This window comes from Microtus ochrogaster, linkage group LG5 (genome assembly GCF_000317375.1).
Source record: "Microtus ochrogaster isolate Prairie Vole_2 linkage group LG5, MicOch1.0, whole genome shotgun sequence".
NCBI lineage: Eukaryota > Metazoa > Chordata > Mammalia > Rodentia > Cricetidae > Microtus > Microtus ochrogaster.
The window spans coordinates 37,539,546-37,549,760 of NC_022031.1; the positions used below are offsets into that span (position 1 = coordinate 37,539,546).

The window sequence follows — 10,215 nt, forward strand, 5'->3', positions numbered from 1 at the left end:
TTTTTTTTTTTTTTTTTTTTTTTTTTTTTTTTTTTTTTTTTTTTGGTTTTTCGAGACAGGGTTTCGCTGTGGCTTTGGAGCCTGTCCTGGAACTTACTCTTTAGACCAGGCTGGTCTCGAACTCACAGAGATCCGCCTGCCTCTGCCTCCCGAGTACTGGGATTAAAGGCGTGCACCACCATTGCATTGCCCGGCTTAGGCCTGCCTCTTAACACCCCTTCCACCTCAACACTGGGATCAGTAGTCCTAAGGAGCCAGCCATATTCAAAACATAGCATCCCTCCATTTTCTGTAGGATGTGTTCTGCAACCTATGGAGGATGCTTAAAGCCTCAGGTAGCAGTTGAGCTAACCGCTAGGTATCACACTGGTGTGCTGGACTCGTCTCTGGCAGGACTGAATGGGAGAGGAGGCCAGATTTTATCACACTATTCAGAGTGTCATTAAAGAGATTTAGTTTTATTTTATCTATATGAGTGGATGCACCACATACATGCCTGTTACTTACAGAGGTCAGAAAAGGTGTTAGATCTCTTGTGACTAGAGTTAAAGATAATTGCTGGATGGTGGTGGCAGCACAGGCCTTTAATCGAGCACTCGGATTAATTCAAAGCAGGCTGGTCTACAGAGTGAGTTCCAGGACAACCAGGGCTACACAGGGAAACTCTGTCTTGAAAACCAGTTTTGATCCACCATGTTGGTGCTGGGAACAGAGCTTGGGTCCTCTACAGGAGCAACAAATGCTCTTAACTGCTGAACTATCTTCCAGTCCAAAAGTTAAGATGTGTTTTTCTGGAATTTTTGCTTGCTATTCTTTTTTTGTAGTTATTATAAACAAACGAAACTATAGCAAAGGAAATGGGCCAGTGGGAAACCTCTAGTGAGTTGATAATGCTTGCCCCTCTTTTTGGTTTTTCAAGACAGGGTTAATGTATCTGACTGGAGGTGTCATACACTTTTAGAAGAGTGACTGGGCCACCAGAGTAGCTTTCTTGAGTGGGTGGCTAACCCCGTCCCCCAGTTATATACAATTAAGAACGAAAAAAACCAAAGGGAAGAGAAGCAATGGATGTGCAAGTTCCCTTTGGTCTGGTTGGTATGAGGGTTAATTTATAGAAGTTATCTGGGAGCATGGTTTGGACAGTGGAAGTCTTGGTGCTCTCGTGAGGCTCAGCCTTGTGCTGGCGTGCTGCCTGCTCACACAGGACTGAATTGGGTAGGGGAGAGTAGCAGCCCCTGGGCTCACACCTCCTCTCTCTGCTGTATCCCTGCAGTATGACTTCTCCTTGGAAAAGAAAACCATTGAGTGGGCCGAAGATATTAAGCTAATCCAAGAAGCTCAGCGAGAAGCAGAGCGGAAGGCTGAGGATGCGGAAGCTAAAGTGACTTCTAAGAGTGGCCCAGAGGGTGACAGCAAAATGAGCTTCTCCAAGACTCATAATCCAGCCACAATGCCGCCTCCGATTAACCCCATCCTTGCCAGCTTACAGCACAACAGCATCCTCACTCCAACTCGGGTCAGCAGTAGTGCCACAAAGCAGAAAGTTCTCAGCCCACCCCACACAAAAGCGGATTTCAATCCTGCTGACTTTGAGTGTGAAGAGGACCCGTTTGATAATCTGGAGTTAAAAACCATCGATGAGAAGGAAGAACTGAGAAACATTCTGGTAGGAACCACTGGACCCATAATGGCTCAGTTACTGGACAGTAACTCACCCAGAGGAGGCTCGGGTTCTGTGTTACAGGATGAGGAGGTCTTGGCCTCCTTGGAGCAGGCAACCTTAGATTTCAAGCCTCTTCATAAACCCAATGGCTTTATAACCTTACCGCAGTTGGGCAACTGTGAAAAGATGTCGCTGTCTTCCAAAGTGCCCCTCCCCCCTATCCCTACAGTAAGCAATATCAAATCTCTCTCCTTTCCCAAACTTGACTCTGATGACAGCAATCAGAAGACAGTCAAGCTTGCAAGCACTTTCCATAGCACATCCTGCCTCCGAAGTGGCACACCCCGGAATTTCCTGAAGCCTTCCACCCAAAGCAGTGCCAGTGAGCTCAATGGGGACCATACTCTTGGGCTTTCCGCTTTGAACTTGAACAGTGGCACAGAGGTGCCAACCCTGACGTCGTCCTCCCAGATGCCTTCCCTGTCTGTCTTGTCTGTGTGTACAGAAGAACCATCACCTCCAAATACATGTCCCACGGTAAGTTTCAGTCCTAACTTACAGTCCCAGAGATGTCTCAGTGATCCCATTTAGCAAAAGTCCCCCACAAGGCCTAGTGTTTGACGAGGCTCTGTAGAACAGCTTTTCTATCTGGTAGCTATAATTCCAGATAGTTTTCTGAGGACCAGGATTACTACTTTTGAACCCAGCTTTGATATTTATTTTTGGTTCTTCTTCAGTGCCAGGCCATTGCCATGGTAGACAAGGACTCTGCCCCTGCCCTATATTCCCAGCTAAAACTTGGTTAATGTTCACCTCCCTGCACCTTTAAGGTCTTTTCCTTTGCAAATGTAAGAGATAACACAACCCCTAGGAATGGTATTTCTCTGTCTGAATCTTCATCCTTTTTTGTACTGTTATGTCTTAATAGGTTTTTTTCTTTGTTTTTGGTGGTTTTAGTTGAGTCAGGGTCTTACTGTATGGCCTAGATCTCCTACCTCCACCTGGTGAGAGCTGGGATCACAGTGTGTGCCCACCCCTGTGCCTGGCTGTCTGGCTGTTGTCTCTGCCCATCTTCCTTGCAGACACTCCTGGTCACACCCTCTCCTCTCCTCCTATTCCCATGTACCCTGTTTTTGTTTTTCTGATCATGATGTGGCTCTGTAGGATCTACATTTCTTCAGACTGAATGGTGACTGTAGATTCTAATTGTGTGATTCTTTGTTATCCTCCTCAGCAGTATGTGTTAGGCAGTCTGGAAAGTGGGTCGAAGGATCCATTAGGATGGATTGATAAAGAGATTGCAACTTTCTCATCCTGAAGAAAATCTAAATTTATTTTTGTTTTTTGAGACAGAATTTCTCTGTGTACCCTTGATTGTCCTGGAACTCACTTTGTGGACCAGGCTGGCCTTGAACTCATAGAGATCTGTCTACCTCTGCCTCCTGAGTGCTGGGATTAAAGGCGTGTGCCTTTACCCTCAGCAGAAAATACTATTTTGCTATACAGAATGATGGTAAAACAGGGCAGTTTTTTTGTCAGGTAGTATAAGCTCAGCTCTGATGTGTGTTTCTACCCCAGAACAGCATTTCCGTATCCTGGCTATATAAATATATAAATAGAAGCCGCAGAGTCTCTTTCTATACTAGCTCATAGATGTTTTAAATGGCAGTGTGTGAAGAGGCTGTGTAGAGCCAGGAAGGAGCCTAGTTGCATTGGTAGAGACCACAGCAAGCTGTTTGTCAGCCAGTAGAAAGACAGAACCCTGCCTGCCTCACTAGTGCACCTTCCCAGCAGCGGCCCTCCTGTGAATGACGTGTGAGTGCCTCCACTCTCAGGGAGCCCCTTGGCCCAGGGAAACTTGACAGACTGCTGAGCATCCTGGTCCTTGGAGTGGGCTGGATCCTGATTCCTCTTGGTCAGTTGTTGGCCTCTGGTCAGCACTGTATTCCTTCTCATGACATATTAGATGCATTAGGTAAATGAAAAGCACCCTGAAATGATGGGGGTTCAGCCAGTGCCCAGCCTTGTTTAGATGAACCCCTTAGAGACCAAAACCAGAGGACTAACCCTCCCTCCTTTCTTCCTTCCTTTCTTTCCTTCTTCCTCTTTCTCTCCTCTCTCTCTCCCTTCCCTCCTCTCCCCTCCCTTCCTTTTTCTTTCTAAGATTGCTTTATTTTTCATGATTTGCCTGCATGTATATATATGCACCATGTGTGTGCCTGGTGTCATAGTGTGGATCCTTGGGAACCAGAATTAAAGACAGTGTGAGTGGCCATGCCTGCGCTGGGACGCAAACCTGAATCCTCTGCAAGAGCACAGGTGCTGAGCTGTCTCCAGTCTCTCCTAAATTCCACAGAGTCTAGCATTTCAGTTATTCTGAGGCTAGTTTTCTGTACCTCCACTTCCACCTGTAGAAGCTTTTGATACCCTCTGTCAATCTCTGGAGAGTTTGAATTTTACTGTTGATTTGCCTTATCATTTACTGTGTTGGGCCCTTCTGGTCTCTACAAGATTAGGGTTAGGCCAGGTTTTAGTCACTGACTATGAAAAATTAAAATCGCATTTTGTGCTTGCCAATAAATATATATTTTTACTGAAAAAGTTCCTAATGGGAAAGAACTGCCTAAATGTGGTAATGGTGTCTCGTTTACATGAGTCTGGGATGCAGCACAGTAGTATCGCGCTGCACACACAGAACTTTACCCGTAGTAATCATAATCATGCCAGATAACCTTGATGAAGGATGTGAAACACTCTAGTATTAGCGATTTTGACAAGGGGTCCTTTTTTATTTTTGTAGATAGTCTTGCTATGTATATGTAGCCCAGACTGCCTTAACTTCAGGATCCTCCTCCTTCCTAAGCCCCAGTAATAAGGGATCCTTAATGGTGTGTGGTTAATAAAGCATTATGTGAAGGAGACAGTCATTTTTCTCTGTTCAGGAAGTATTCTCAGTCCTAATATTTAAAAAAGAAAAGAGACTTTCCTCTCTCCTAGTATTTAAAATCCTATGCATTGAACTGGAGAAAAGATGGCTCAGTGGTTAAGCATTTTCGCTGCTCTTAAAGAGGACCCAGGTTTGTTTCCCAGGACATGATGGCTACATGATGGCTAATAACTAAGTGTAACTTCACTTCCAAATCTCACAACATCTTCTGGGCTTCGCAGTCAGCAGACATGCACATGGTGCACACACAGAGATGCAGGCAAGCAGAAAGTAAATAAAAATCTAAAAACCTTTAGTCAGAGCACATTGGAAGCAGAGGGAATGAATTTGAGGCCAAATTGATCTACACAGAGAATCCTAGGCCTGCAAAGTGAGGCCCAATCTATCTATCTATCTATCTTTCTTTCTTTCTTTCTTTCTTTCTTTCTTTCTTTCTTTCTTTCTTTCTTTCTTTCTTTCTTTATTTCTTTATTTGGTTTTTCGAGACAGGGTTTCTCTGTGGCTTTGGAGCCTGTCCTGGAACTCGCTCTGTAGACCAGGCTGGTCTCGAACTCACAGAAATCCGCCTGCCTCTGCCTCCCGAGTGCTGGGATTAAAGGCGTGTGCCACCATCGCCCGGTAGGCCCTATCTTTAAAACAAACAAAAACTGGGGCTGGAGCAGTGGCTCAGAGGTTAAGAGCACTGGCTGCTGTTCCAATTCTCAGCAACCACAGGGTGGCTCACAGCAATCTATCTATATAGTGGGATCTGATGCCCTTTTCTGGCATAAAGTTAACAGAGCACTCATTTATATAAAATAGTAAAACAAAACTACCTAATAGTAATATGACTTTATTAAAATATCCTGTTGGCTATTTACATTATCTCTAATGTTTATGACAAATGATGTTGAAATGACTATTTTATTTATATATATGTATGTATGTATATATATATATCTATATATATATATATTACATTTTTTATAGATTTATTTTTGGTGTATGAGTGTTTTGCCTACATATGTTTGTATGCTACATGCATGCCTGGCACTGTGGAGTTCAGAAGTATCTGGAGTTATGGACAGTTGTGAGCCACTGTGTGGATGCTGGGACCCAAACTCAGGTCTTCTGCAAGACCAACAAGTGCTCTTAACCAGTGACCTGGGTTTGTATTTTAATACTCCCAAAGACTCGGTCCCTAGATGTGTAACTAGAACAAAGAATTTTATCAGGCTTTCCATATAGCCACATTTACCTGAAGGTACTAACAGTTCCAAAAGCACAGTGTATTGGAGGACTGCACACATTCCAAAAGTACTTTCTAGAGATATTTTTGTTATTTTTTCATTTTGTTTTGAGACAGGGTTTCTCTATGTAGCTGCAGCAATCCTGAAACTCAATGTAGACCAGACTGGCCTCGAACTCACAGAGATCCACCTGCCTCTGCCTCCTGAGTGCTGGGATTAAAGGTGTGCGCCACCACTCCCAGCTCTTGGAGCTGTTTAAAGGGAGAGATACACCTATTAGAATAGTCCTGGCTTTTGGCTTCCTGGCCGGGCTCATGTGAGAGCTGCCTTTGTTGTTTGAGGAGCTGGTGCTTTGGAGCCAGCCTCCGAGAAGGCTTATAGAGTCTTGAGTCTGCAAAGGGGCTAGATTGATTTATGAGGATGGCGCCTGCACCTTGCTGAAGTCCCTGGAAATGGATGCTTAGAGTATGCTATGGGTGGTATTTCAATGGAAGCTGCTAGTCTACAGGCCTGTGGTCTTCCTGGCTTTCCCCAGCAGAGTTTGAGAACATCTGGTTATAGCAGAACTTGTTTTAGGACAGAGGACTATACATTGCCTTAATTCTACCCAATAGAAAAAGAAAACTAGGAAAAGTAACATGTTTTCTTTGCTTCTTGAGAGCCAAACTACCATGAACAACTTGGGATTTTGTTCCCATGGTGAATTGGGTCTGGGAGTGAGCTGAGTTGCCCTTGTACCTTAGGTTTCATTATCAGAGATGTAACCAGTCAGATGAGAACTAGGGAGGTCCAGTGGCAGGCAGTAAAACTGCTTGTAGCCAGTGTAAGTACACTGTGGCCAGGAGTCCAGCCTAGTGTGGCAAATATTCCTGCCTTGGCTCCAGAGGACAGCATCGTTAGCAGAAAATGAAGGGAGTGTGTTGTGTGGGGCAAAGGTAAGTGCCCTCAAAATCCTGAGGCCTGTGCAGACTGTGCAGGGGTGAGGCCAGGACAGAGTCAGGTCCAGAGTGGGAAAGACCCTTAAGGCTGATGGAGTGCTAGGGAGAAAATGCATAGCCTGTTCCAACATTAATCCTGCAGGTAGGTTCACACTCTGAACTACTTTTTAAGTCACAGGGATCGGGGCATGCAGCAGCATGTGCTGTCTGTATTTTCACATGTAGGGGCTGTGGGTAAGGGCTCCAAGGGCTGGAGGTGCCCCCCCAGTGAAGGCGTAAGTCACAAACAATGCCACAGCAGTTTGGAATTATGATTAATAGGGTGGTATTTATTTAAAGGGGAAAAAACTTACAGATCACCGTCAGCCCTCTGCGCAACCAGGAAGGGAGCCTAGTTGCTGGCGGAAGCAGGAAGTGAAGAGAGAGAGGGAAGTGGCCGCTTTTTTAAAGGGAGAGAGACCATGCCCCAATGGGCTGGTATCTCAGCGGCTATAGGCTGGAGGAGCGGAAGGACCTCCCGCAACACCCCAGCTTTTCTCCTTGTCTGGTACTTGGTACCTCTCTTCTTCCCACCCCACAATACCTGGTCAGGAACCTAGGCCTCAGCTCATCTTGTTTTTGATCTTGCTTTTTTATTACTAGGTCACCCCTCTAAATTTCTCAGTGTCACAAGTGCCCAACAAGCCCAGCTGTCCCCAAGCCTATTTGGAACTGCAGGCACTGTCTCCAAGTGAGCGGCAGTGTGTAGAGACAGTAGTCAACATGGGCTACTCATATGATTGTGTCCTGAGAGCCATGAAGAAGAAAGGAGAGAATATTGAGCAGGTAGGTGCTAGTATGCAAGGTGTGGGTGGTGGCGCATGGTGGCCTCAAGTCACAGTTGTGATCTGCCTGTCTGTCCTAGAGTGCTTGCAGCTTCAGGCTCCTCCCCTGGGCTGTTGACAGGGAAGCTGGAAGCTCAGCAGTAGGACTTGTGTAGCCAGCCCAGGCTGCTTGGAACTGAAGTAGCTGAGGCCGCCATTGGACTCAGGGCCATTCGTCTCCACCATATAGGTGTGGTTACTGTTCCCATCTTGCCTCCAGAAACTTTTGTCATGGCTGTACAGGAAGTTATGAATAGTGTGCTATAGTCTTCTACTTTGGGGACATTTTTCTGACATAAGTGTTTAATTTTAGAGGACTACCATCCTACCCTGAGTGCTGAGTTGACATTCTGGGAGTTGGGTCAGCTGTGACAGCACCTCCTTTGGAAAGTGGCTGTTCATTTCTAGAGGGGTGTGCCAGTCTATTTACCAAGTAATGACCACCCAGGATCTGATGACTAGGTGAAGGGAGCTGAATTCACAGATGGTCTAGAATTCCCAGTACAGGAGTAGCAGTAGGAGCTCAAACTTTGTTTCTTTTCTTAGATTCTCGACTATCTCTTTGCACATGGACAGCTTTGTGAGAAGGGCTTTGACCCTCTTTTAGTGGAGGAGGCTCTGGAAATGCATCAGTGTTCAGAAGAGAAGGTAGGAAACTTTACCACTCCTTCCTTGTGCTCTCCCTGGGTCCTCTATCACCTTTCCTTACCAGTGACTGCAGGCAGAAGCAGTTAAAGACAGAAACCCTTGTGCCCAGACAAGATGGGCCCTTCCATACTACAGATGAAGCATGGAGCTGACTCCCAGTGATAGGAAGGAAAAATTGAGTTGGGCTAAAAGCCAGGCTTTTGGATGGCTTGGGCCATTGCTAGCATTTTTGCCTTCCCCTCCACCTAAAGAGCAACCTTTAGGGATTCAGTACTGTCTTGGTAGGAATATTCACATGGGGCAGTGGGACTCTTTCAGAGGTCAGCAAGTGAGTTGGGGCTGGGCTCCACAGCCCACCTCTGGGGAACTTTAGAAAGATCACAAGACTCTGAGGGATACAGGCCCTCCTCCTACCGGATGCCTCTACATTCAGCTGCTCTGTGTGGCTGGACCCTTTTTAAAAATGTGTTCCTCTTTATCCCATAGATGATGGAGTTTCTTCAGTTGATGAGCAAGTTTAAGGAAATGGGCTTTGAACTGAAAGACATTAAGGAAGTTTTGCTATTACACAACAACAACCAGGACAATGCTTTGGAAGACCTCATGGCCCGGGCTGGAGCCAGCTGAGACCAGGCCCTGCCATGGCCCTGCCACAGCACCACCATCCCCCAGGAGGCCCTGCACAGCTCACTCGTGGGCAAGAAGGGACATGCTTCCAGATTTTCTTTGGGAATTAGGCCAGATGTGGAGATGACATTTGCTAGTCTCTGTGAGCCCAGGCCCGAGCTGGGGGAAAAGTAGGAAACTTGGGCATACAAATGCCCTGTTGGCTCCTTCAATATTAAACATATCTGTATTTTGAGAAGTGTCCTTCCCACATTGGCCTGTCAGAAAGAACACTTGGATCTTTCTGGGGTCTCTTATTTCCTCAGCCAAAACCTGGCCTGGGTCCCAAGAGGAGTGGGAAGAAGAGGAGGGGCATACTGCTGTTTGAGGGCCAGATGCTTTCCTCTCTGCCACACCACAGGCAGACTGAACTCCAACCCGAGTCGTATACAAGCGAAGGGTTCCTCCAGGGGCCCACCTCCCCCAGCAGTCCTTAGTGTTACACTGGTTCTGGAGTGGCTCTGCGGTACAAAAGATGCACTTTTCCTCATGGGACAAAGTCTTCTGCTAGGCGTTCCCATGAGTCCCTGTCCAGACTGGTTCTTGTGGGTTAGACACTATTCTCTACTGCCCAGGGCATTGGAGCCCCTGTGCTAGGGAGCGGTTGGCAGTTTGAGTAATCATTGCCCCTTCTCAGCTCACTGAGAAAACAGGCTACGACTAGTCACTCAGCACTAACCCCAGTTCTTAAACAGCCTCCTCCAGCCCTGCTTTAGGACGACACAATGAGTAACACCTAGGCATAGAAACCACTCTTGGGTTTGTTTGTATTATGTTCTACACCATTAAAGATATAATACAGTCTTGAATCTAAAATAATTTGCTAACTATTTTGATTCTTCAGAGAACTACTAATAAAAACCTAAAAGGTTCGTTGTGCTGCTTTAACGTCTTTATTTCAGAAAACAGCTTGAGTTAGGATGGCTGTAGGTGGCATAGTCATTTCTGGCCCACATTTCAGTACACTCTCCCCACCCATACCTTTTGGACCATGTCTTCTCTGTTTTTTTTTGGTATACAAATGGAGACTCAAACAAAGATCTCTTTAAATCTGATCTAGTGCATTCTCTGGACCAAGGGCATATGTCTTCTTGCCAAAGTGGAGGAAGGGCAGATGGGGCTTCAAGGTGCTCTTTAAAAAATAAAAAGTCCTGCTTGGGCCGGGCGGTGGTGGCACACGCCTTTAATCCCAGCACTCGGGAGGCAGAGGCAGGCGGATCTCTGTGAGTTCGAGACCAGCCTGGTCTACAGAGCTAGTTCC

At 46.1% G+C, this 10,215-nt stretch overlaps 1 protein-coding gene across 1 annotated transcript in view; it reads left to right on the forward strand.

The window, feature by feature from the left end:
• The window catches only part of Ubap1 (ubiquitin associated protein 1), a 33,637-nt gene extending 23,811 nt beyond the window's left edge, over window positions 1–9,826 (forward strand). The window contains exons 4-7 of the mRNA XM_005362008.2: window positions 1,274–2,200; window positions 7,420–7,602; window positions 8,187–8,288; window positions 8,775–9,826. Of these exons, the coding sequence (XP_005362065.1) occupies window positions 1,274–2,200; window positions 7,420–7,602; window positions 8,187–8,288; window positions 8,775–8,915 (1,353 nt within the window). The 3' untranslated portion in view covers window positions 8,916–9,826. The remainder of the gene's footprint in view (window positions 1–1,273; window positions 2,201–7,419; window positions 7,603–8,186; window positions 8,289–8,774) is intronic.
• Window positions 9,827–10,215: the final 389 nt, after the last annotated feature.